The 27958-nt window shown below is 43.1% G+C and overlaps 1 protein-coding gene across 5 annotated transcripts in view; it reads left to right on the top strand.

Annotated features, from left to right (window-relative positions):
- PLCE1 (phospholipase C epsilon 1) overlaps positions 1-27958 on the top strand; it is a 945493-nt gene that overhangs the window by 648330 nt on the left and 269205 nt on the right. For 3 of the 5 annotated variants that reach the window (XM_073596423.1, XM_073596419.1, XM_073596425.1), the window contains 2 exons: positions 11244-11452; positions 25281-25313. In XM_073596423.1, the coding sequence (XP_073452524.1) occupies positions 11244-11452; positions 25281-25313 (242 nt within the window). The remainder of the gene's footprint in view (positions 1-11243; positions 11453-25280; positions 25314-27958) is intronic. The other 2 variants (XM_073596424.1, XM_073596420.1) reach the window with 1 other exon arrangement.

Below are 27958 nucleotides of genomic sequence, written 5' to 3'. Positions count from 1 at the left end.
GCCACAAAGTTCAACCTTGGTTTTATCAGACCATAACACGTTTTCCCACATGTTTTTGGGAGATTTCAGATGTGTTTTTTTCAAAATTTAACCAGCTTGGATGTTTTTTCTTTGTAAGAAAAGGCTTCCATCTTGCCACTCTATCCCATAGCCCAGACATATGAAGAATAAGGGAGATTGTTGTTACATGTACCACACATCCAGTACTTGGCAGATATTGGCAGATATTCCTGCAGCTCTGTGACAGACTCACCCGGGACAGAGGCTTTTGGAGAGGACTGAATGCTAGCCTCAAGCATTTAGGAAGATATTCTGTTATGTAATGCAAAAGGACATTAAGAAGGACACGATGGTCTTTGCCAGCTTGGGACTCAGTGGACAGATGTATGTGAAAGGAATGCTGATTAATCTGGAAAGCCCAGTTCTTTCACCCAATGGTTTATTGTGGTCATTAACACACCTTTGTCAACTAGCAAACTATTGGGGGATGTGTTTATACTTATGTGTATTGTAAGTTGAGTGAGGAGATGGCAAGTCTACCCTGAAAGGTCATATCTCTGAGTAACCAAGTCTGGGTAAATGATTAGATAACTAGCTCATGTTAATCGTGTTTTTGGTTACAGGTGTATTGTTAGAGTAATATGAGGAGGAAGGGGGAACCTCCTCTTCAACTGTATATAAGACTATATTCTTGTTCTAATAAACAGTCCATGTTCAGCAACCAAACGAGTATTGTCTTGTTTGTTGTTATCAGTGGTTGGAATACCTGATATCTATATTCAGACTGGCAGGAAGTGATATATGACGAAAGCACCCAAGCAGAGTGTGGGACGTTTCATTACAAGCTCCTTTAGGAAGGGTTCACACTAGTGCGAATTGGATGCAGGTTTCTCCGCATCTGATTCGCATGACAGGAGATTTGAGCCGGTTCACACATCTCCGGAGCAGTTGCGGAGCGAATTGCACAAAGGTCCCGTGTGCCTTTGGCTCTGTTTCAGGTCCGAATTCAGGCAAAAATTTGGGCCTGATTCCTCCCTGAAATGGAGAACAGGGATGCACTGGACCCCTGCTGTCAGCCGCATCCATCTGCAGTGTAAACCCAGCCTCAATGTTGCTGTAGGCCTCTTGGCAGCCTCCCTGACCAGTATTCTTCTTGTCTTTTCATCAATTTTGGAGAGACATCCAGTTCTTGGTAATGTCACTGTTGTGCCATATTTTCTCCACTTTATAGTGACAGTCTTCACTGTGTTCAAAGGTATATCTAATGCCTTGGAAATTCTTTTGTACCCTTCTCCTGACTGATACCTTTTAGTAATGAGATCCCTCTGATGTTTTGGAAGCTCTCTGCGGACCATGGCTTTTGCTGTAGGATATGACTAAGAAAATGTCTGGAAAGACCAACTAGAACAGCTGAACTTTATTTGGGGTTAATCAGAGGCACTTTAAAGCTAGGCTGGTGTGTACTGACTCCTATTTACCATGAGTTTGAATGTGATTGCTTAATTTTGAACACCGCTACGTCCCCAGTTTTAAGAGGGTGTGCACATTTATGCAAGCACATTATTTTAGCTCTTTATTTTTACCCCCCAAAAGATTTCAGTTTGTTGTTCAATTGAGTTGTACAGTTCATAGGTCACATTAACCACTTAAGGACCGAGCCTTTCTGAGATTTGTTGTTTACAAGTTAAAAACAGTTTTTTTATTACAAAATTACTTAGAACCCCCAAACATTATAAATTTTTTCTAACACCCTAGAGAATAAAATGGCGGTCGTTGCAATACTTTCTGTCACACCGTATTTGCGCAGCGGTCTTACAAGCAAACTTTTTTGGAAAAAATACACTTTTTTGAATTAAAAAATAAGACAACAGTAAAGTTAGCCCATTTTTTCATATTGTGAAAGATAATGTTACGCTGAGTAAATTGATACCCAACATGTCACGCTTCAAAATTGGGCCCGCTCCTGGAATGGCGACAAACTTTTACCCTTAAAAATCTCCATAAACAACGTTTAAAAAATTCTACAGGTAGCATGTTTTGAGTTACAGAAGAGGTCTAGGGCTAGAATTATTTCTCTCACTCTACTGATCACAGCGATACCTCACATGTGTGGTTTGAACACCGTTTTCATATACGGGCACTACTTATGTATGCGTTCGCTTCTGCACGCAAGCTCGGCGGGATGGGGCGCGTTTAAAATTATTTTTTTCTTATTTGTTTTACCTTTTATTTTTTTATTTTTACACTGTTCTTTAAAAAAAAAAAAAAATTTTGTCACTTTTATTTCTATAAGGAGGAATGTAAACATCCCTTGTAATAGAAAAAAAGCATGACAAAAATGACCTCAGATCTCATATTTACACTAAAATGCAATTAAAAAAAAAAAATGTTGTCATTTGAAAAAATGAAAAAAAAAAAAAAAGGCCCTTTAAGAGCTATGGGCGGAAGTGACGTTTTAAAGTTGCTTTAGTCCTGCAATGGTGTGGAGAAGGGTGGGGGCCATCTTCCCCTCACTCATTTCCATACCCAGTAAGCGGCGGAGGGCGGCGGGGGAAAGCGGCGAAGGGCGGCAGAGACCACTATTATCGGAAGCCGAACCGCCCGCTGAAGAAGAGGATACCAGGGTTACCAGCTATCTGCTGCCATAACAAAGATATCCCCTTTCAAAGTTAGGATGTATATCGGCATGCAGCGGTATAGAAGTGGTTAAAGGTGGAAAAAGTTCTGAAATGATCTATCTTTGTCTAATTTTTTTACATCACAGAAACCTGACATTTTAACAGGGGTGTGTAGACTTTTTATATCTACTGTACAAAGACCGCTGATCGGTCAGTTCTCAGATCCGTTCTGAGTACAGAGTGGTGACTGTCAGTCAGCGCTCTGTGCTCTGCACCTCCAGGGCTGCAGCTGGCTGCAGCTCTCAGCAGCACACTCAGAGGCTGAGACAGCTGCCGTTCAGGCATTTAGGCAAATGCTGACATAAGTGTCAGGATCCATGCAGAGCTTGGACCGGCTCTGTGACATCTAAAGCCTTCTTTGCCATGTAAACAAACTTAATCCAAACAATACCATTTCCACTGCATTTCAGCACTGTCACAATAGGACTTGCTGACATCATGTCAGTGATTCTCTCGTTAACACAGGTGTCAGTGTTTACGAGGCCAAGGCTGAAAATCACTCTGTAATGCTGATTGAGTTAGAATAACTGGAAGCTTTAAAAGGAGGGTTGTGCTTGAAATCATTGTTCTGCCTCTGTTAACCATGGTTACCTGCAAGGAAACACATGCAGTCATCATTGCTTTGCACAAAAAGGGGTTCACACGTAAGAATATTGCTGCAACTAAGATTGCACCTAAATCAACCATTTTCCCGGATCATCAAGAACTTTAAGGCTAAAGGTTTAATTTGTTGTGAAGAAGGCTTCAGGGCGCCCAAGAAAGTCCAGCAAGCTCAGGACCATCTCCTACATTTGATTCAGCTGTGGGATCAGGGCACCACCAATGAAGAGCTTGCTCAGGAATGGCAGCAGGCAGGTGTGAGTGCATCTGCACACACAGTGAGGCAAAGACTTTGGAGGATGGCCTGGTGTCAAGAAGGGCAGCAAAGAAGCCACTTCTCTCTAGGAAAAACATCAGCAATGGACTGCAATTCTGCAAAAGGTATTTCAGTATGGCACAGGGCTAGGGCTTGTTACCGCTCCTATATTTCTCCCCATATTACCCTGTAGTGCAATCCAGCTCTTCCGCATATGAGAACCATTCCAGATCCTCAGCTCTGGGTGGCCAGAGGGGTAGTGGAACTAAAGCATATTGTTGCGGATGGCAAGGTACATACCTTTCCTGACCTTAAAGCTGTTTAACTTGCCAAACTGGATGTTATTCAGATACTTACAGCTACGTCATGCTTTCCTGCAACAATTCCCTACTCCTCTCACCTTGGATTCTGATCTAGTGGAATGTTTGCTTACCTCCGAAGTGTTAGACAAGCCACTGTTTTCTATATATTTCCATCTGTCCATAGTATCCACTGATAAACTGGCTCAAACCCTTATCAAGTGGTAGGCAGATCTTCCTGATCTGACAGAGGAGAAGTGGGAGGATTGCTTATCCTCATATGTGACCACAATGAACTGTGCAAGAGACATGTTCCTCCAGCTTAAGTTTCTACACAGGGCTTCTTTCTCCTGAAAAGGTTGTTGGCTATTTCCCCCTCTACTCCAGTGTCGTGCCCTAGATGTGATCTGCCAGGCGCATCTACACATGGTTTGGTTCCTGTCTGTCCCTCCGCTCAAAGGCAGTGTGTTCATTACGGGTGCGTGGGCACCGCCCCCTCTCTCCAGCCACTCCCTCTATGACTAATAGATAGATTCATGCATTGCATGAATCTATCCATGGCCACCCCCTATTCAGGCATCCGGCCCCTTTTCGGACACCGGGCGGCTGAATTACAGCGGCGGGGATGTATTTTTGAAGCACCTGATTGGAGCCATAGGCTCTAATAGGCTTTAAAAAGGGTGAATTGCAAGCGCAGAGCATTGCGCTCACAGTTCACCCAGGTATGTTAGAACAGCGAATTAATATTCGCTGTTCTAACACTAAACCGCCTCTCCGCCAATCAGGAAACACGGGTGTGTTACCCTTCACCTGATTGGCTGAAACGACTGGATGATTGAACGCCTATCAGGAGGAGGGGACGCATGGAGGACACAGCTCACCGCTGTCATCCGCTGTAAGGTTCCCCAGCTTCCCGCCGTCACCCGCTGCCCCACCGAGATAAGTAAGGATAAAGGTAAGTACCGGGCAGATGGCGAGCGGGTGGGGGGTCACAGTGTTAACTTTTGATGGGCACAGTGGCAGTATTTGATGGGGCACAGTGGCGGCATTTGATGGGCACAGTGGCAGGCTGGAATTTGATGGGCATAGTGGCGGTATTTGATGAGCACATTAGCGTTTTTTGATGGGCACAGTGGCAGCATTTGATGGGCACAGTGGCAGCATTTGATGGGGCACAGTGGTGGCATTTGTTGGGCACAGTGGCAGCATTTGATTTTGCACAGTGGCAGGCTGGAATTTGATGGGCATAGTGGCGGAATTTGATGGGCACAACAGCAGCATTTGATGGGCACAGTGGCAGCATTTGATGAGCAGAGTGGCGGCATTTGATGGCATAATGGCTGCATCTCTTAATCCTCTTGTATTTTATGGTATTATAACTGTATTGTCTCCTTTTTATATTGTAAAGCGCTGCGTAAACTGTTGGTGCTATATAAATCCTGTATAATAATAATAATTTGATAGGCACAGTGGCTGCAATTGATAAGCACAGGGGCTGTGTTTGGGCACAGTGACTGCGTGTTTGTTGGACACAGTGGCAGCATTTGATGGGCACAGTGGCAGGCTGGCAGCATTTGATGGGCACAGTGGCGGTATTTTATGGGCGCAGTGGCAGTATTTAATGGGCACAGTAGCAGAATTTGATGGGGCACAGTGGCGGTATTTGATGGGCACAACGGCAGCATTTGATGGGCACAGTGGCAGCATTTGATGGGCACAGTGGCTGCATTTGATGGGCACAGTGGCTGCGTTTGATTACACAGTGTTTGCACTTGATGGCACAGTGGCTGCATTTGATGGGTCACAGTGGCTTCGTTTGATGGCACAGTGGCTACAATTGATGGACACAGTGGCTGCATTTGATGGCACAGTGGGTGCAATTGATGGCACAGTGGCTGCGTTTAATGGCACAGTGGCTGCAATCCATGGAACACTGGCTGCGTTTGATGGGCACAGTGGCTGCATTTGATGAGGTACAGTGGCTGCATTTGATGGCACAGTGGCTGCAATTGATGGGCACAGTGATGCTGCAATTAATGTTTTTTTTCTGAATTTTTCAGTTTGTTTGCGCCCCCCAAAAAAATTTGGAGCACCAGCCGCCACTGCCTTTTGGGCAGCGGTGCTTGCTGATTTTAATAAGGTTTCTAACTTAATTCTCCGATCGGATCCCAAGCTGCTGCGGTTAAATATCTTTGGTGCCCAACCCATGGGCCATTATGGCAAACTGTTTATTTGTTTTGCCTCATTTTTTGCTTGTAATTGATGGGCACAGTGGCTGCAATTGATAGGCACAGTGGCTGCATTTTATGAGCACAGTGGCTGCATTTGATGGGCACAGTGGCTGCATTTTATGACACAGTGGCTGCATTTGTTGGGCACAGTGGCTGCATTTGATGGGCACAGTGGCTGCAATTGATGGGCACAGTGGCTGCAATTGATGGGCACAGTGGCTGTAATTTATGGGCACAGTGACGGCATTTGATAGGGCACAGTGGCAGCATTTGATGGGCACAGTGGCAGCATTTGATGGGCACAGTGACGGCATTTGATGGCACAACGGCTGCATCTCTTAATCCTCTTGTATTTTATTGTATTATAACTATATTGTCTCCCTTTTATATTGTAAAGCGCTGCGTAAACTGTTGGCGCTATATAAATCCTGTATAATAATATAATAATAATAATAATTTGATAGGCACAGTGGCTGCAATTGATGGGCACAGTGGCTGCAATTGATGGGCACAGTGGCTGCATTTGATGGGCACAGTGGCTTCGTTTTATGACACAGTGGCTGAATTTGATGGGCACAGTTGCTACATTTGATGGGCACAGTGGCTGCAATTGGTCGGTACAGTGGCTGCAATTGATGGGCACAGTGGCTGCAATCGATGGGCACAGTGGCTGCATTTGATGGCACAGTGTCTGCACCTGATGGTACACTGGCTGCATTTGATGGGGCACAGTGGCTTCGTTTGATGGCACAGTGGCTGCAATTGATTGACACAGTGGCTGCAATTGATGGCACAGTGGCTGCGTTTCATGGCACAGTGGCTTCAATTGATGGAACACTGATTGCCTTTGATGGCACAGTAGCTGCAATTGATGGGCACAGTGGCTGCAATTAATGGGCACAGTGATGCTGCAATTATTGTTTTTTTTCTGAATTTTTCAGATTGTTTGCGCCCCCCAAAAAATTTGGAGCACCAGCCGCCACTGCCTTTTGGGCAGCGGCGCTTGCTGATTTTAATAAGGTTTGAAAGTGAATCCTCCGATCGGATCCCAAACTGCTGCGGTTAAATGTCTTTGGTGCCCAACCCATGGGTCATTATGGTCATTTATTTGTTTTGCCACATTTTTTGCTTGTAGGTAAAAATGTCTTCTTTGGAAAGCTACTGCTCCACTGTTGGTTTCTACTGGGCGCAGTGTTGAACTTTGTTCTTACCCTATATAAGCTTACTTATCTTAACTTATCTTAACAGAAACGGCCCAAGAAAGTTTGACAAAATTTGGTCAGACTGGATAGATGCTTGTGGCTCTGTGGAAGATGTTGGCTCTCCTAGATGAGATTATAAGCCATAAGATGATTTCCTCACTGTTAACTGTGCTATGTATGCCGCATTTCCTGGGTTTTGACGGGTCATCTCCTTGCCCCATTCATGTGTGGGGTTGCTTTTCAGCCAAAGGAGTGGGCTCACTCACAATTTTGCCTAGGAACACAGCCATGTATAAAGAAGGGTACAAAGACATCCTTCGAGAGAAACTTCTCCCAACCTTCCAAAAGCAGTTTGGTGATGAACAATGCCCTTTTCCAGCATGATGGAGCACCTTGCCATAGGGCAAAACTGATAACTAAATGGCTTGTCGAACAAAACCTTTAGGTCCATGGCCAGGAAACTCCCCAGGCCTTAATCCCATTGAGAAATTGTGGTCAATCCTCAAGAGGTGGGTGAACAAAAAACCCCCTACAAATTCTGACAAACTCCAAGCACTGATTATGCAGGAATGGGCTGCCATCAGTCAAGGTGCAGCCCAGAAGTTGATTGACAGCATGCCAGGGTAACATCTGACAAAAAGATCTAAAAACACTGAAGCAGCAGACTTTGGGAAAATTATTATTTGTGTAATTCTCAAATCTTTTGGACAGGGCTGTATATGCAGAAACGGCAAAGCCCAGAAATCATCCTGGGTGCTGCTGGTGGGGGGAAAGTACTGAAAAAACTTTGATAGCATCTTGTCAGCTCTTAAAGTCAGTACCATGCTCACAGTTGCAGTAATGGCATCCGACCCAGGATTTTATTTCAAAATTACATGGTCTTATTAATGCCATGGCTCTTGTGCAGCATGTAGAGGTCCCCAGTTTGTGGATTGTTCAGAATCACACTTATAAGTTCTGAATGTTGTTTGATAGTTGGTAGTGGCTTTAATGAGACCCTTTAATTGTTGAGTAAAAGCATATATAAATGGGCTAGAGACAATGGCAAATACTACTTACTATAAATAACTGCATTATGATCGCGACCCAGGCTTTTAGTCTAGGTTCGCATCTTTGCGGCTGCGCTTGATGCAGTTTTCATGCATTTTGCGTTTTACGTTTTTGTCTGTAAACACACTGTATATAGCTGTTTCCTAAGGAGGGGGACGGGAAGCCGTCCTTAACAACTGATGAGTCATCAGCTGTCAGCGGGGTTTCCCGCTGACAGCTGAATGTAAAAAAATTGCCGGCAAAAAAAAAACCTCGAAAAAACTGGCGTGGTGTCCCCCCCAGGTCTATACCAGGCCCTTCTAGGGTCTAGTATGAATTCGGAGGGGACCCCCCCCCCCCCACCAATTTTTTTTTTTTTAAATGTCGCGGGGTCCCCTCCAAAATCCATACCAAACTCTTATCCGAGCTATCCGAGCATGCAAGGAAAGGGAGGGGGTGAGCAAGCGCCTCCCCCCCTTTCCTGAACCATACCAGGCTGCATGCCCTCAACGGGAGTGGGGACAAAGGCCTCTTCCTGACAACCCTTGTCGGTGGTTGTCGGGGCCTGCTGATGGGGGGCTTACCCCCCTTCACCTCAAAAAGCAGTGAAATGTAAAAATAAAAAAACGTTTTTTGGCAAATCCTTTATTAATCAAATAGCTCTGAGCTGTCTTCTCCCGCCGCCGTCTCTCCCGGTGCCGCCTCTCTTGGTGCCCTTGTCTTCTCCCGCCACTGTCCTCTCCCCAGTGCTGTCTCCTCCCTGAGCCATCTTCTCCCGCCGCCATTTCCTTCTGCCGCTGTCTCTCCCTGAGCTGTCTTCTTCCTCGCCACCGGTTACCCACTAAAAAAAAAGTCACTCTTCTTCTGTGGCTGTCTTCCTCCATTGTGTTGTTGCCCGCTGTGTGGCATCTCTTATATAACCATGGGGCGTGGCCATCAGACCCAGAGGACAGAAATAAACATCTCAAAATACTAGCAGATTCCTTCCATAAGAAAGGTTACAAACTCACCAATACAAGCATAAACACAGCCCTGAAAAGATAGAGAAAATTTCCCCCAATACAATGAAAAAAAAAATTATGGTGTACCTCTAGTAACCACATATAATCCAGCACTAGAAGGGATACGAAAGATAATCAAAGATTTGCAACCCATAATCACCGAGGATTAAACGCTGAATTAAATATTCCAACAACCTCCAATACTGGCTTTCAGGCAACCACCCAAGCTCATACATAAACTAATCAGCAGCAAACTTCATTTTGATTATGAAGATAGAAATAAAGGAACCAAGCCCTTCTGCAAACTGTGCAGCTAAATCAAACTCTCCATCATGTTATCCTATGTGTCCATGCACAAATAGGCTGTTATCAGCAGTTTTGGGCAGTGGCGTTTTTGAGCAGTAAAAAACCCCCAAAAATAGTGGGTTATGAGAGACGTTTTTCAGCTGTAAAAATGCTCTAACGCTAATAAACGTCGATAAACATTGCTCAAAAACGTTGCTCACCAGTGTTTTTTAATGTTTTTGATCCATTGAAAAAAAACATTTTTTTCTTAAAAAAAAATGCTAAAAAACGCTAATGTGGAAAAACGCTAAAAAACACTATTGCAAAAACGTTGAAAAAAGGTGGAAAACTCACTGCAAAGCTACTGGCGTTTTTATAACGTTATTTTAACGTCCAGTATGCACGAGGCCTGAAAATTAATTTGACACACAATTATATAACATAAGAAAGGTGATTTCTGTGTGACATCATTTCACAACCAGACCACACTATGGAAGACATAAACGTTTTGGTTCTTAAAGGGAACTTCAAAATTACTCAGGAAATGAAAACATTTGAACCAAGAATGCTAATCCTATTTGACACACAAGATAATGGCCTAAATGTGGACCTTGGTTTTTTAAATCGTTATTCAACAGTTTTACGACCCCACCACCACTCCCCACCTCTGTGACTGTTACTCATCCTCCCTATAGCTCTCTCTCTTTGCCTTATCTCACTAACTACCCAAGTTTAATTACTATTGCTGTGTACAGTTGCTTGTGTGTGTTTTGTTTTTTTTCTTTCCTCTTTTTTTCTTTCCAGAGGCTGTCTTACTGAACATACTGCTAAAATTTTGTGTATAAGTACTGCTTAGACCTTGAAGAAGGGGGCACACCCCAAAAGCTTGCCCTGAAAGTTTGGATGTTAGCGCAAATTTAAAAAAAGTATAACAGTACTCAGTCTTTCTTGCTGAATAACTGGACCGTGCTTGCATCCAATGCAAGCAATTTTCAGCTGAGAGTTTTTGGACCAGCTCTTTGGACAAAAGTCAATGTAAAATTACCTGTTTCAAATGGGGGGGTAGGAGTTGCCAACAGGGCCGTTCAGAAGTCAAATATAAGCCGATGCATAAAGAGTAGTCGCCTTTGCTCAGTGTGTGTGCTCCAGGTCATTGACTTAGGCTTGCCATACATGATTCTTTTTTTTTTTTCATTTCAACCAACGGGTTAAACAAAAAAAAATAACTGATTCTCAAATCCACTCATTTGATGTGGATGGGGGAATCGCTCCTGTAGAGCTATTGTATTCTGCTGGCTTTCCCCCGTCGGCAGCATACAAGGGTCAGTGTTGATGGCTAAAGCTGGCGGCACTGATCATGCAGGAAAAACCCAACAAGCTGGTTGTACGCGCATCGATCAATAGACCGGCTTGTGTACAAACAGCTAGCCCATACATGGATTGAAATTTGACCAGTCCCTGCTGAACCAGGCAATTTTTGATCCATGTATGGCTGGCTTTAGAAAGCATCAAAATTAGAGACAACCAGACAGCTAGTATTTTTAACAGGAAGTGAACAATGCAAACTAATTATTTTTGTCAATACAAAATATTTCTTATTACTGACATGCTATCTGAATGTGTACTTTTGAAACCAGTAACAAAACTGTAATATATTCACAGTTTGTCTCTGACTACAATGGACAAGACAACTTTTCACAGCGAATAGGGAAGAATGGATTGAACAATGCAGAAAAGGAAACGACTGTGAACAATATTATGCAGACTATTCGCAGTTGCAACCGCAGCTTAGAATCAGAGGAGGGCGAAGATAACATCAGTGAAAACAGTATCTTCAGAAAAAACTCTGTGATGGACCGAAATCGATTTCAGTAAGTATGATACCTGAGCTTCTTTGCTGTAAATATGTGTTATTTGAATTGTAAATGATTGCCTATTTACCATTGTTTTCATATACCGAGGCTCTATGTTTTTTCTTCCACACAAAAACTATGCCTTGAATTTTGTTGCTGAAATACTTGTAAGAGAAATATAAAAGAAACCTGTAGTGAGAGTACCATAGACCAGTGGTTCTCGACCTCAGTCCTCAATTACTCCCAACGGGACATGTTTTGGAAACTTCCCTTAGATAAAATAGCTCCTATCAATACCATGTCATTGATATTGATTTAAAGCAGCTGTGCAAGGTAAAGGAAAACCTGAAAACATGGGGCGTCGGGGGTACTTGAGGTTGAGAACCACTTGCATAAACTATACTATCACTGGCCTGTCCTATTGAAAATATTAGTTGCTGGCTTTCATGCTGACCCAAAACTTCCATACTCTCTTAGTTGGGACTTTGCTTTGAGTTTACTGGTTGCATACGTGTTTTAAGGCCAACCATAGATGGGTGGAATTTTAAAAGAAAATTCTTGGGAAAAGAATGTTCTAAGAAAGTTTGTTCTTTTTTTTTTTTTCAAATCAGGTACTATTACAATACTGATTTGAATTAAAAAAGTAAATGCCACCCTTGAGGTGCGTATCTGATATTTGCTCCTTCTCTAAATCTCACACCTTTTCTTAACCCTCCCTTCTCTTTGCTCCTCTTCTTACCTCCCTCTTAGTCCCAATCCCCCTGTGTACGAGTGTTATCTTGCTGGACATATAAATTTTAGCTGAGAGACATGGAGACGATCAGAATTTTTTCATTAAATGTGAAAGGCCTAAACGTCCCCGAAAAAAGGCGGATGCTGATTAGTGATCTTAGACGCCATAAAGTTAATGTGGCGTTTCTTCAGGAGACCCATTTTAAGAAAGACAATCTCCCGATCATGAAAAACAAATTCTTTCCAACGGCCTACCACTCCACTTTCGCGACTACTAAATCGCGAGGAGTCTCCATTCTCTTTTCACGATCAGTCCCCTGGAAATGCGTAGAAATAAGACAGGATCCTGAGGGTCGGTATTTATTCCTTAGAGGTGATATAGGGGGTCAAGAAGTAACTTTTGCTAATATCTACGCACCCAATAGCCACCAGGATCAGTTCATTGTCAAGACCTTAGAGACATTGATGGCATTCACGAGAGGACAATTGATTCTCGGGGGTGACTTTAATGTGCCTTTGATTCCTACGGAGGATACTTCCTCAGGGCACTCCTCAATTACACCAACAATTAGGAAACGTATAGCTCGCTCCTTGCACTCAGCTCACTTGATTGACGTGTGGAGGCTTCTACACCCAAGTGAGAGAGACTACACCTTCTATTCCAACCCGCATAAAATATATTCACGAATAGATTTTTTTCTGATCCCACACACCCAATTACATGCCATACGGAGCTCTACGATTGACTTAACCACATGGTCCGATCATGCACCAATTATACTGGACTATGCCTTGACTGACATTCACACCTCTAGAACACGATCTTGGAGACTCAATGAAAGTCTCCTACAAGATGAAGAAATATGCAAGGACGTCATCAGGGAATTAGACCATTATTTTAAGACTAATACTACCCCTGACATAGACCCTGGAATATTATGGGAAGCACATAAGGCGGTAATCCGCGGCGTCCTTATTAAACACGGGGCACGGGTCAAAAGACAACGTACGGCACAGGTAAAATCCCTCCTAGATGACCTACAAAGAGCTGAAGCTAAACACAAACATATACAAACCCCTGCGAATACTGCCAAAATATTGCTCTTACGCAACAAAATTTCCGATCTCATGCTATTTCAGGCTAAAGCGGCGATCCAGAAATGCAGACGGGTTACATATGAGTCGGGTAACAAATGCGGTAGGCTACTGGCTAAATCCCTGCAGTCACAGGTATTGACAAATTATATCCCTCATGTGCTGTAACCCGCGGGTCAGAAGATTACCCTACCCCATCAAGTTGCGCAGGAATTTAAGGATTTTTATGCGTCGCTTTACAATTTACGTCCGACGCCACCCACGCAGGGCTCCATTGAGACATACTTAGATAAATCTGGGCTCTCCTCTCTCTCTTCTGAGACTAGTAAGGCATTAGATGAACCAATAACCATCGAAGAAATCCAGGCAGCAGTGAAGACTACCAAATTAGGGAAGGCCCCTGGGCCGGATGGGCTCACTGCTCAATATTACAAAATACTACTACCATCCTTGGGAGGTCCCATGCTTAAACTTTTCAACTCCATAGGGTCGGAAACAGCCATCCCAAGAGATACCTTAGCTGCACATATAGCAATAATCCTGAAAGAAGGGAAAGACCCTTTGGCCTGTGGCAGTTACAGACCAATTTCCCTACTTAATGTAGACCTTAAAATCTTCACCAAAATATTGGCCACCAGAATCCAAATGCATATCCCATCCTTGATCCACCTAGACCAAGTAGGTTTTGTCCCAACCAGAGAGGCAAGGGACAACACGATAAAAGTCCTGAACCTCATTCATTCGGTGGATCGTACTAAAACTCCCTGTATTATTCTTAGTGTGGACGCAGAGAAGGCCTTTGACAGGGTGAATTGGCAATTCATGATGTCAGTCCTGGAACATATTGGTCTGGGTAATACAATGCTCAATTGGATAGGGGCACTTTATACCACCCCCACGGCTCGAGTACGAGCTAATGGGGTTTTATCAGATCCGTTCACTATTAAAAACGGAACACAACAGGGGTGCCCTCTGTCCCCACTCCTGTTCGCCCTGTCTCTGGAACCCTTCCTGTGTACCATAAGATCTAATCCAGACATAACTGGGGTTAAGATGGGAGACTCCCATCAGAAGGTAGCCGCGTACGCGGACGACATGCTATTCACACTTACTAATCCAGCAATCTCCCTTCCAAATTTATTACACGAATTTAGAACATATGGTAGGTTATCCAACCTGAAAATTAATCTCACTAAATCGGAGGCTATGGGTATAGGAGTCCAACCACGTTTGCTTGCCTCCCTTAAAGATAATTTCCAATTTAAATGGACCACCACGGCCCTAAAGTACCTGGGTACCCACATCCCTCCCAAACTATCCAGGATATTTGCACTAAATTTTCCCCCGTTGCTGACTTCGGTCAGGGCCTTATTAAATAGCTGGCATACAGGCCTACACTCGTGGTTTGGGAGATGCAACATCCTGAAGATGTCTATTCTTCCCAAGTTCTTGTATTTATTACAAGCTCTGCCGATTCAAATACCATCTTCCTATTTTGACCAGATTAATGCCCTATTCTTTGACTTTATTTGGGCTCATAAAAGACCCAGACTAGCAAGACGGCTCCTCACTATGCCCAAAATGTATGGAGGACTAGCGGTTCCAGACCTTCGTAAATACTGCTACGCTACACACTTGACCAAACTTATAGACTGGAACCGTCACCAGACTACTAAACAGTGGACTAGACTGGAACAAACCCAAAGTGACATCCCCTTGGACAGAGCCCCCTGGTGCTATGATAGTCTCCCAAGAAATGTAAAAGCTCATCCTTTGATAGGAGTGACCATACGCATATGTTCGGCTCTTTTCACGAAATTTCGGCTCATATCCCCCACATCTCCACTACGTCCGATTTTAGGAACGCCAGAATTCACCCCAGGATACACAGACCCGGTCTTTCAATCCCTGAGGGAATTGAAACTGTTTCAGGCCTCCCACTTTATATCTAACGGCCAGTGGCCTACAGTAGCTGAACTGATGTCCCCATCAGGCCCATACCACTTAGATTTCTGGCGAGCTGCACAGCTCAACCATTTCCTTGGAACATTACCGCCCCCCAGGAGTTTTGACCAAAATCTGACGACGTACGAGATTTACTGCTCAGAGGAAGATATTATGCCTCATGCCCTGTCTGCCACATATCAATTACTCATTACACCACCTAATGACTTCAAATTGCGCTACATAGAGGACTGGGAGCGAGACTTACAATGCACACTAACGACACGTCAAAAACAGAATATCATACATTTTACATATAAATCCTCGATCTGCACGAAAATGCAAGAAACAAATTACAAGTTGTTGACACGATGGTACAACACTCCTGCAAAATTACATAAGATATTTCCTTCCTCATCGGATAGGTGCTGGAGATGTCAGGGGGAGAGAGGTACCATTCTCCACATCTTTTGGAGCTGCCCCCTGCTGGTGCAGTTCTGGAAGACTGTTCAGTCCATTGTCCAGAAATTCACAGAACGTCAAGTCTCAAATGACCCGGCTCTCTTCCTGCTCCACGCTACTCACTCATCGAGTAAAATGTATAAAAAATCATTGATACGGCACTTACTGGACGGGGCCAAAGTGTGTATCCCTTTGTTGTGGAAGTCCACACGACCCCCCTCGGTGAGTACGTGGATCAGGAGAGTGGAGGATATCAAACAAATGGAAGATTTGATTCTGACTGCTAGAAATCGAAATGAACAATTCTCTGAAACCTGGACTAGATGGAATATGTTTATATACTCTGATGAGGGACAGCTACTTTTGGGGAGTGATAAATAGGCGAGAAAAGAACCCTCTATGTAGCTGGGCCCTGCCGACCTTAACGATTTAATGCTGATAGATCTATACACTAGACATCCCTCGGGACATATACCCTCTCCAGATATATCTCATATGCACAGCCCCTCCCCCCCCCCTTCCCTATATATCCTTTCTCCTTTCCCCCCCACTTCCCCCCTTTTCCCACCCCCCCTATCTCTTCTTTCTTCATCTCTCTAATTTCTGATCCCCTCTCTGTTTCTTCTTCTTCTCTATGTATTGAAAATGGAAAATGAGGGGGATAGCTCCAATCATCCTTATTTTATTTCAGATAAGGTTTACTTGACATGTAGTATTGATAGTGTTAAAATAAATGGGATTCATCATAATCTCAATAGTGGAAGATGGACCTACTTGATGTGATGACCCCTGATGAGCTATGTAAGCTTACCTTGTCCTTTATGTGATGGAGTTGTACCCTTCTTTGTGTTTGAATAAAGTATAATTTGAAAAAAAAAAAAAAAGTAAATGCCACAAGGTTAGGAAAGGGGAGTTGTATAGTTCTTTTAGTGTTATATTTGAATAAATTTAAATTTTACTTATATTGCATGTCTTCACGAGGTACCGCGATAGTCCATACTGTGTCCTTATGGTGAGGTAGGACTTAATTGGAGAAGTCCTGGTTACCCCCTCCCCAATCCCCCTCATCAATAATTCTCGAAGGATGATGATACCTACAAACTATACAACTCCCCTTTCCTAACCTTGTGGCATTTACTTTATAATTCAAATCAGTATTGTGTCAAATCAACTGCAGTGATGAGAAAATCACCACAGTAACGAGAAAATTTCAAGGAGCAACTAAAATCTTTCAAACAACATTTGTACAACTTTTAAGACTTTCCCTAAGAATTTTCATTCAAACTTCATTTACTATCCATCTATGACCAGGTTAAGATCACTAGCTTATAAAATTATTAAAAAGGTAAATTAGTGCAGCGCTATATCAATATAAATTGCTGACTAAAATTCACAGTAAACTTAATAAAGTTCATATGAAGCAATTCAAGTTTTCCCATGTGTCCACTTGTGATTCAAGTAATCATGCAGGTGACAGCGTGCAGAGTCTTCACCAATGGTATCACTAGCAGCTCACCTCATAGTATGGACCCTGTTAGATGGGTCAATTACACCTTCCCATAAAGGGTCAATAAACTGGCATCCTCCTCAACACTATGATATCCACCAGAGGCTGTACCGGCATACGTCCAAAAATCCAGATCTTGTTCATGAAGTCCCGTCCACAGGACGTAACGTGTACGGAATGGAAGGAACAACGTGACGTCATCATCGTTTTTTACCCTCTTGAATGGTGGATTACCAGGCACTAGGTGTTAGTGCCTTGTTTGTAAGTTTACCTTTGAATTTTTTAATAAACGTAGTTCTATACAGATAGCACTAGATATCTTCCTTTATTCCATGTACTTTGCCTGTTTGAAGTTCTGGTGCTTGCACTAAACAAGATTTGGATCTTTTGACATATGCCGGTACAGCCTCTGGTGGATATCATAGTGTTGATGAGGGTGCCAGTTTTTTTGACCCTTTATGGGAAGGTGTAATTGACCCATCTAACAGGGGTCCCATACTATGAGGTGAGCTGCTAGTGATACCATTGGTGGAGGCTCTGCACGCTGCCACCTGCATGATTACTTGAATCACAAGTGGACACATGGGAAAACTTGAATGGCTTCATATGAAAATTATTCAGTTTATTGTAAATTTTATTCAGCAATTTATATTGATATAGCGCTGCACTAATTTACTTTTATATCACTATTTTGGGATTTGATTTATTGACCCTGAATGTTCAGCAACTTATATATTTATTGTTTATTTGTCCTGATTGATTTTTTCTATAGAAATTATTATAGCTATACCAAGTACAGCTTGTCAGTTAGAATTTTCCAATGGAGGTGAGCAATGACAGACTCTATACTTTTCTCTTGACAGGTTTTCTTTGCTAAAACAAAATATGAAATAAAAGGCTCTCTTATATAGTACAGCGCCGAGGAATCCTTTTACTTCTTATTTTGTTTTTTGGTGGGTAATTTAGGTACGTCATCTGTCTCGTATAGATATAGAGTATATATTTGTTTTTTGTGCACTGGAGTTTGTTTTCAAAATTTTATTTGTGGAGTTATTATTTTGTTCTTTAACTTATCTATTTTTTTGGTTCACAAACATGCACCTTTTATAGATTAGCACGGAGGGTTTGCATTATAAGGTTTTCTTTGTTCTTACAGCACACTTTTAAGACTGGTACACATGGGCTGAATATCATCCAGTATCAGCCGGGTCAACAGAAACAGGTTGACATTTGGCCTGTGTGTACATCAGACTGTCCGACCGGCTTCTGTTGAACAGGCATGCTGGAAAACCAGCAGCCAATCGGCATGTTATCAGCACTGGCAGCCAATGACTGCGAGTGCTGACTGGTGTGTTCTGGTGGGGGGCAGTCCCCCTGTCAGAACACAATAGCTCAGCGGAGAATTGCTGTACTAACATTGCATAGTGCAGTGAGCTCCTCCCGAGCACCTCATTTTTTCTTCATTCAGCCCACTGTGTGTACCAGGCTTTACAGTGCCTTACAACAATAGAGATCCAAATCTCACAGACTCTGAGCTGTTCTTCCTTCCTCTAAATCAGGGGTCTCCAAACTTTCTAAAAAAAGGGCCAGTTTACTGTCCTTTAGACTTAAGGGGGGTGGACTGTGGGCATTGGGAGTAGTAAAGGTCCCGATGTCAGTGGGACTAAACAATGTCCCATCGTTGGTGTTAGTGGGAGGAATAGCACCCCATTGTTGGTGTCAGTGAGAGGAATTGGGCCCTGTTGTTGGTGTCATTGGAAGGAATTGGGCCCCATTGTTGGTGTCATTGGGCCCCATTGTTGGTGTCATTGGGAGGAATTGTGCCCAAGATTTGGTGTCATTGAGAGGAATTCTGCCCCTTAATATGTGTCAGTTGGGGGGGGGGGATTATTCCCCATTACTGACCTCAGTGGATGAAAATAGTTCCTCAAGGGCTGTATAAAAGCAAGCAAAGGGCCACATCTGGCCCCCGGGCTGCAGTTTGGAGACCACTGCTCTACATCTTTGAGGACTTAGCTACATCTGTGACAGGAACAATTCACTTCTGTGGATGGATTGAAATGCTGTTTAGACCCGGCAGGAGTGAGTACAGGTATAGAAATCGATCTTCATAAAATTCACAGACTTGTATCCATGTGCTTTCTAATATCTATCCTATGCTCACCGCTGCTTTATCTAAATTAAATCACTCTTCATCTAAATAGATGAACAGAGCCTGTCACTAGTGTAGCACTTATCATAAAGCTGTAGATGAAGTACTAGATGGTGAGTGTTGTGCACTGCTTATCCTTCAACACCTGTGGTGTCTCTGAATTGTAACAAATGCCCTGTACACAGGACCGGTTTTGCCGTCGGAATAAACTCTGAAGGTTTTTCAGACGGAATTCCAACGGAATTCCGCTCAAGCTGTCTTGCATACACATGGTTACACCAAATTCCGACCGTCAAGAACGTGGTGATGTACAACACGTACGACGGGACAAAACGTACGACGTCTCGTACTTGGTTCAGAGCATGTGTCATTTTTGGTACGTCAGAACAGCATACAGACGAACGGTTTTCCCATTAGGAATTTGTTCCTTTGGAAAAATATAGAACATGTTCTCTATCTAAGTCCGTCTGAATTTTCGACCTAAAAAGTCCGATGGGGCATCTACACGGTCGGAATATACGATGAAAAGTTCCCATCAGACTTTTTTTGTTGAAAATTCTGACCATGTGTAGGGGGCATAAGACAACCATCAGGCAGGTGAGGTCAGACCACCAAAAGTTAAGAGAAGGATAAGCTGTTTATCAATAGTATCATGGGAATGGTTGTTGAGTGATAATCATCAGTAGGAAAGGTGTTAGAAATACGAATTTACAGCTTTGAATTAAACTTTTGTTGTTCTTTATAAAAAAAAAAATGGTTATGCCCCATTTTCCTTCCTTAAAATCCACTGTGCACAGGCCGCTCTTTTAATGACAGCTTATCCTTCTCTTAACTTTTGGTGGTCTGACCGTCAGTAACTGTCACAGAGAGCATTCAACAGGAGTGATGTTTCCCATTTTGTAAAGATCCTTCAATCAGCTTTGCCAACCACAACAACATTTATTTGATGTTAGATTTAAAATTTGATTTTGTAGTCATAATGTGGGTCATGCCACCTTCCAGACACAAAATAATGAGAAAAACATTTTGTACTTTAGCTATTATCTTGAAAGTTACAGAACACATTTAGTTTGGTTTTTATTTTGTAATATTGTCAGTGAATTATTTTTGAAATTACGGTAATGCGGTAATGATATTTTAAAGGACAACAAGGGACATTTTTTACTGACAAGCTAGGGAGGTAATTTATTTTGGTCTGTAAAATAAGCCTGCAGTTTCCTGCACAAGTCTGCTTATTTCATTTACCTGAAAATCCAAATCTCATTTTAGTCTATCAACTTGTTTTGCTAAATAATTATCATAATATTATTAAAGCATCTGGCAGAAGATATGGTTGAAATGTCCCAAAATTAATGCTGAGATAGACTTTCTAACCAGCTGTGTTATATTGTACATTTTAAATTGATTTTCAGTTGTGGAACTTAGTAATATTTAAATCTCAGGCAGTACAAATGTTACCATGCAGAGATATAAGTCTTATAATAAGTACCCGAAATAATAAAATAATGCATACAATATTATGGGTGTGCAGCATGTGCAAGATGGTTTTCCCTATTTTTACACAGCAGTGATTTGGCAAAGGAGCCTGAGGAGAATTTGTTATTTGGCAGACTTTGAAAGGTTTGCATTTTGCAAATATATTAAAGACCATAAAATATTATCTCTTGATTTTTTTTATATGAAAATAATTGACCTTATAGTATACTATTACATTTGAACTTAAAATGTCTATTAGACTGTTCAATTATAATGTTTTGTCCAAGTATTTCTAATATTCCTAGAATTATTGCTGGCGACATAGGGTTTTATGATGATTAATACTGTGCCTCACAGTGACCAGTCATAATCTTTAAGAGTTTGCCTCCTCAAATCCACTTTTGATCAGAGCCTAACTTATCCTTTGATTTGTGTTCTCTATCAGGAATGCATACTGCAGGAAAGTGCAGCAGGTCATCTGATAAGGAGGCCTGAGCTTCAGTGTAGAACATCCTGGTCACCAGATAACTTTTTCCATTTGCCCTGGTGATCCAGATTTGTCCAAGTCTGCACTATACATACCTTGTACACTTCTATATGATATATTACTATGTGTTGTGTACAATTTCTTTTAACTCTTGTGCCATAGTTCTATAGGTATTTATTACAAAAAGACCATTTTCTATAAGTGTTTTCAAAAATGGAGTATTTTAATATGCTGCAATGTTGTCAAATTTGTTCCAGGAATGAAAAGCAATTAAAGGCTTAAGGCTGGGTTCACACTGGTCCGACAAACGCTCCGACATTGAGAGCTCATGTCGCATGACGTGTGAAATTTAATGTTTCCCTATGGGAGCCGTCCTAACTGGTCCGACACAAGTCGTTCCGACTTTAGAAATGCTCCCTGTACTACTTTGGTCCGACTTTGATCCTACTTCAGCCTATTGACTATCATTGAAGTCGGATCAAAGTCGGATTGCCGTCTTGCATGATCCGACTTCGGCACGCGACTTGTGCTCAGATGTTCTTGAGGGGGAACTCCGCGCCAAATTTTAAATAAAAAACCGGCATGGGTTCCCCCTCCAAGAGCATACCAGGCCCTTGGGTCTGGTATGGACCTTGAGGGGAACCCCCTACGCCGAAAAAACGGCGTGGGGGGTCGCCCCCAATCCATACCAGACCCTTATCCGAGCACGCAGGCCGGCCGGACAGGAATGGGGGTGGGGACGAGCGAGCCCCCCCCCCTCCTGAACCGTACCAGGCCGCATGCCCTCAACATGGGGGGGTTGGTGCCTTGGGGGAGGGGGCGCGCTGCGGCCCCCCACCCCAAAGCACCTTGTCCCCATGTTGATGAGGACAAGGGCCTCTTCCCGACAACCCTGGCCGTTGGTTGTCGGGGTCTGCGGGGTCTGCGCTCTGCTCTGACTTATATAGGCGGTGACCCCGCCCCCTTATGCCGTCACAGTCCCTGGGCATGCTGGGACTGTGACGGCATAAGGGGGCGTGGTCATCACCCGATGACCACGCCCCCTTATGCCGTCACAGTCCCAGCATGCCCAGAGACTGTGACGGCATAAGGGGGCGGGGTCACCCCCTATATAAGTCAGAGCAGAGCGCACAGAGAGCATTCCAGCCGGGGAGAGCGTCGTGTCAACATCGGAAGAAGAGATGAAGAGAAGAAGCGGCGAGACAGCGGCGACAAGACAGCGGCAGCAGACCGGGCCCCTCGCTGGCAATAGAGCTGGAAGAAGATAGCGGCGGGGCCCGGGAGAAGAGGCGGAACACCGGGAGAAGTCGGAAGAAGATACCGGAGCTGCCCAATAAATTAATTTTGAAACCTGTGTACTGTGGTTTTTTTTTATTTACACTTCCCTAGGTGAATGGGTAGGGGTACCATGTACCCCATACTCATTCACATAGGGTGGGGGGCCGGGATCTGGGGGCCCCCTTATTAAAGGGGGCTCCTGGATTCCGATAAGCCCTCCGCCCGCAGACCCCGACAACCAACGGCCAGGGTTGTCGGGAAGAGGCCCTTGTCCTCATCAACATGGGGACAAGGTGCTTTGGGGTGGGGGGCCGCAGCGCGCCCCCTCCCCCAAAGCACCAACCCCCCATGTTGAGGGCATGCGGCCTGGTACGGTTCAGGAGGGGGGGGGCGCTCGCTCGTCCCCACCCCCATTCCTGTCCGGCCGGGCTGCGTGCTCGGATAAGGGTCTGGTATGGATTGGGGGGGACCCCCACGCCGTTTTTATCGGCGTAGGGGGTTCCCCTCAAGGTCCATACCAGACCCAAGGGCCTGGTATGCTCTTGGAGGGGAAACCCATGCCGGTTTTTTATTTAAAATTTGGCGCGGAGTTCCCCCTAAAGATTCATACCAAACACAGTGCCGGGCATTGGCGGGGATCCAAGTCGGATCCCCGTTCATTGAAAGTCGGACACATGCCGGCTTCACGTCGCAGGGCAAAGTCGGATCCAAAGTAGGACGGCTGTCGTGTCGCACCAGTGTGAACCCAGCCTGAAGGTCCAATGCATAGAAAAAATGTTCTGAGCTTTTAGAAAGTGATCATCATACACTGATGGCAGCTGATCCTTGGACATCTGGGATACCATGACCCAGTGGCATTGATTTACCAAGGCTCCATTGACACTTCTCGATTTGAGGTGAACAGAGTCCAAAGGCAAATGGACTGTGCAGTATGTCCAGAACCCAGTAAATAAGGTGAAGCTTCAATTTACGAAGAATACATAGTCAAATGCAAGAAAAATACAAAACAGCATTTTTACTTGCACATGATTGGATGATGGAAATCAGCAGAGCTTTACAACATTTACAAAGTTCTAGTGATTATGCAACTACACTTTAGTAAATCCATCAAATGTATGATGATCACGTTCTAACAGCATTTTTCATCACATTGGACCTATATACGGTACAACCTCTTTACTGGATCAATTAAAGCAAACACCTAGTGAAAGCCAATATTGATGGGAATAAATTGTTAATATTTGTAGTTAGTTTTAATACATATTACGTTGGCGCTATACATCCTATTAGAAACATACATTATTTATTGGTTACAAACTTGACTGAAGTAACAAAGTTGGATTAACAGTTTGCTTCTTAAAGCGGAACTAAACCCTCCTATTTTTTATAACCTAGGAATCTGGCATCTTAGTGTTTCTTTGATCTGCAGTCGCTGTGGTGCTGCGCATATGATCAATTATGACACTAGCCATTTGATGGCTTGACAGTTAGATTGAGAGGAGATGCAGCTGTGACAGTTATCACAACATGCCTTGAATATAACAACTTTGGGAAACCAAATGTATTGGTTTTAGTGGTTTAGTGGTTGCTTTAAAAAAAGTATGATCAAAACAATAACCAAAATAATTTATTGCAGTAGAAATCAAGCAAATAGCGCAAGCCATATATGGGCATTTTCCTGTGCTGTCAGCTACTCTTTTGATTCACATATCCAGTGGCGGCCCATAATGCAGGGCGCAGGGGCGCAGCCCCCCTATCAACGCATCTGACCCCCTGATCTACATGCAGGGCGCCGGACACATGGATTCCAATGGGTTTTTTTGGGGGTTTTTTTAAGCACGTGATTAGAGCCTAAGGCTCTAATAGACTTCAAAAAAGGGTGGGCTCGGGGTGCAGAGCACTGGGCCCCGAGCCCACTCAGTTGTTTTGTTTTAGGAGGAGGAGGGAAGAGACACGTGGCTGCTGTAAGAAGACGCAGGAGAAGCCTTCGCCCAGAGGGAAGCATTGCCCCTGCCATTGATGGGGTATATGCGGGGCCAACTGACCGGGGGTGCATTGTTTGAGGCCCTCCCAAAAAAAACACTAGTCGCCACTGCAAATATCCCTTCTACTCTGCTTAGCTAAAGTAGAGGCACCACAGTATGCTGTTGAAATGCATCAGCTTCCATTATTGCTGTTCTGCTATTCATTTTGCTCCTAGTGTTAGATTTATAGCATTTTGTAGTGCAATAAAACGCACAATCAGTCAAGCATACCTTAATTTGTGCTGTGCAAGAGATTGTGGGGATTATAATATGAATATAGATTTCAGCTTAGTTTAGCAGTATTTAAAATACATGTAATGTTTTGATCTAATAAACACCTGGGCTGAAGGTTTTTTTTATATTTGGCAACAGTTTTGTTTCAAAGGTGCAGTCCAGCGAAAATACATTTTTAACTTATGGATGAAATTTGGTGGGCTGAGTTACCATTCAGAATCTTTTATCTCTTGGCATCTCCAGTGCAAACCTACCCTGTAGTAGTACCTAATTCTGTTCTTGCCCACCTTTGGAAATCCCCACCTCAATTCTGGATTCAGGTGAAGCATTAGAGATGTTAGAAATTGTTGTGTGACAAATATCAATTTTAGGCAGACTAACCTTTACTATAATAATATTTTTAACAAAAATGTACTGCCTAACCAACATGTCTTCAACTGATCTTCTAAATTTAGCTCAAAGAAAAGTCATGAGTCGGACCGAGTTTTGTAAGTTAATTTTACATGTGTGGCTTTTGAATTTCTTTTTTAACAATTTTATTTATAAATATGGCTTTTTAAGTATGCATTCCGTGTGTTCAGCAGTAATTAAAGCTCTGCATCATTTTGCAACTATTGGTGGTATAAAGCAGCAAATGTAACATTTACCAAACTTTCACTGCAAATGAATCATTTACTGTACATTAAAATACATTCATCAGTCTACAGTCCCTCTGGACTCAGTAAAGCATAAACAAAATTGGATCATGAAAAATTATCTGTTATTAACCATTTTACATACCGCAAAATATACATTTAACCAAATGTGAAGCCTGTAGATCCAGTACAATGCTGTTGGATAGTTTTCTTTGTTTAGTGTCTGCTATGAAGATATCTATTCTCTTTTGTCTCTTCTTATTTTCCCTTCCTCTCCTTTTTGCTTTTCTTCTTCTCTTGCAGCACTTATGGTTGACATGGGGTTGTGTCCCATGCCTGCCTTAATGTTAGAAACGGGTGTGACCAGAAATGTGTTGACTGTCGCAGAGAATATCAGGCTCAAGCGTAAAATAATATAATTTATTTAACCACTTAAGGACCGGAAGAATTTCCCCCTTAATGACCAGGCCATTTTTTTGTAATACGGTACTGCGTCGCTTTAACTGACAATTGCGCAGTTGTGCGACACTCTATCCAAACAAAATTGACGTCCTTTTTTTCCCACAAATAGAGCTTTCTTTTGGTGGTATTTGTTTACCTCTGTGGTTTTTATTTTTTGCGCTATAAACAAAAAAAGAGACAATTTTGAAAAAAAAAAACAAAACAATATTTTATACTTTTTGCCATAATAAATATCCCAAAAAAAAGTTAAAAAAAATTTCTTCATCAGTTTAGACCGATATATATTCTTCTACATATTTTTGGTAAAAGAAATCACAATCAGCGTATATTGATTGTTTTGTGCAAAAGTTATAGCATCTACAAAATTGGGAATAGATTTTTGGCATTTTTATTCCTTTTTTATTATTTTTACTAGTAATGGCAGTGATCTGCGATTTTTAGCGGGACTGCAACATTGTGGCAGACAGATCGGACACTTTTGACACATTTTTGGGACCATTGACGTTTATACAGCGATCAGTGCTATAAAAATGCACTGATTACTGTGTAAATGTCACTGGTAGGGAAGGGGTTAACACTAGGGGGTGATCAAGGGGTTAAATGTGTTCCCTCATGTGTGTTTCTAACTGTATGTGGATTGGACTGACTAGAGGAGAAGACAGATTGTCTGTTCCTACTCAGTAGGAACAGATGATCTGTCTCTCCTCTAATGGCAGAATGGGGATGTGTGTGTTTACACACACACATCCCTGTTCTGGCTCTTGTGCCCACAATCGCGCATGGCCGGCGGACATCACAGCCACCGGCAACACGCATCAGGTCGCCCACCATGCATGCCTGCTAGAACTGTTTAAAGGGCCGACATACAGCTACAGCGATTCGCAAGATCCTGCCGCAGTATAATGACGTCAGCTGGTCGGCAAGTGGTTAAAGTGAATAACACAAATGTAAACGCACCTTCAATATATGAAAACCAGATAACCAAACAATAGTGACACACAATGAACAACTGCCCAAACCAAGTATATGTAGGAAACAGGATAAACTAATCGTAGTCGCAACAGAGCCAGGGTCATAAAAGGGAGATCAAGCAGAGGGAGCTGAGAACAAGATAGGACAGGGAAACAGGAGACCCAGTGAGCAGGTAAAAAGGGATCAGGCTGCAGGGTCGGGATCAGGGTCCAGGATCAGGAACACAGGTCAGGGGCACATGGAGACAGAACACCAAGGCAGGAATGAAGAGCATGGACAGGGTTTAAATACACTTCCCGCAAACAGCATCAGGTAATGACTGATTGCTGATGTAAGCTTCTGGAACTGCAGCCTATAGATCTGGGAGCCAACAGTGCCACCAGCAGGTGAACCCTTTTCTGACACTTCCTGAGAAGTGTTAGTTGGCTTTAAAGTATGTTCTGGACCAAAGCTTTAGGTTTAATCTGTGTCTATTGACATATTTTGCATGTATACAAGTAAATCAGAGTGTGGGGTTGTGACATAGAGAGCAATGTCAACCGCATAAATCAACAGTTTGTATTGACAGAGGCCTTTGGTGATTTCTTTAATTGTAGGCTTGTTCCGAATTGCTATTGATAAATGTTCTATTGTTAGAATATATAGTAATGGATAGAGAGGACAGCCCTGGTGGGTGCCGTTATAGATCCCCAAAGGGTGGGAAAGAAGTCCATTAGACCCGATGTGGGCTGATGGGTTGGGATAGAGGGACAAAATTTTGTGAAGCATGTTAGATCCGAGTCTGATTTGCAGAAGGATGGCCTTAAGGAACTCCTAGTTCCAATGCCTTTCATATTTCTGGGCATATTCCATTAGGGAAGATTATTATCTCTGGCTTCTCTGTCTGGGGTAAAGCCCACTTGGCCAAGAAGAATAAAATCCGCAATGTATGGTGTAAGGCAGCTTGCAAACATCTCTGGCTTAGGCAGAAATGTTATGTGGGCCTTTAGGGCCTAAGATGGAAAACCAACCCCAGGTGGTATGGCATTGTAAATGTTTGTGTTGCTGGTTGTGTGGAGAGCTGC

Source organism: Aquarana catesbeiana, linkage group LG08 (genome assembly GCF_042186555.1).
Source record: "Aquarana catesbeiana isolate 2022-GZ linkage group LG08, ASM4218655v1, whole genome shotgun sequence".
In the NCBI taxonomy this organism is placed as follows: Eukaryota; Metazoa; Chordata; class Amphibia; order Anura; family Ranidae; genus Aquarana; species Aquarana catesbeiana.
The sequence above is the reverse complement of the archived record's forward strand: the minus strand, read 5'-3'. Positions and strand labels throughout refer to the sequence as shown.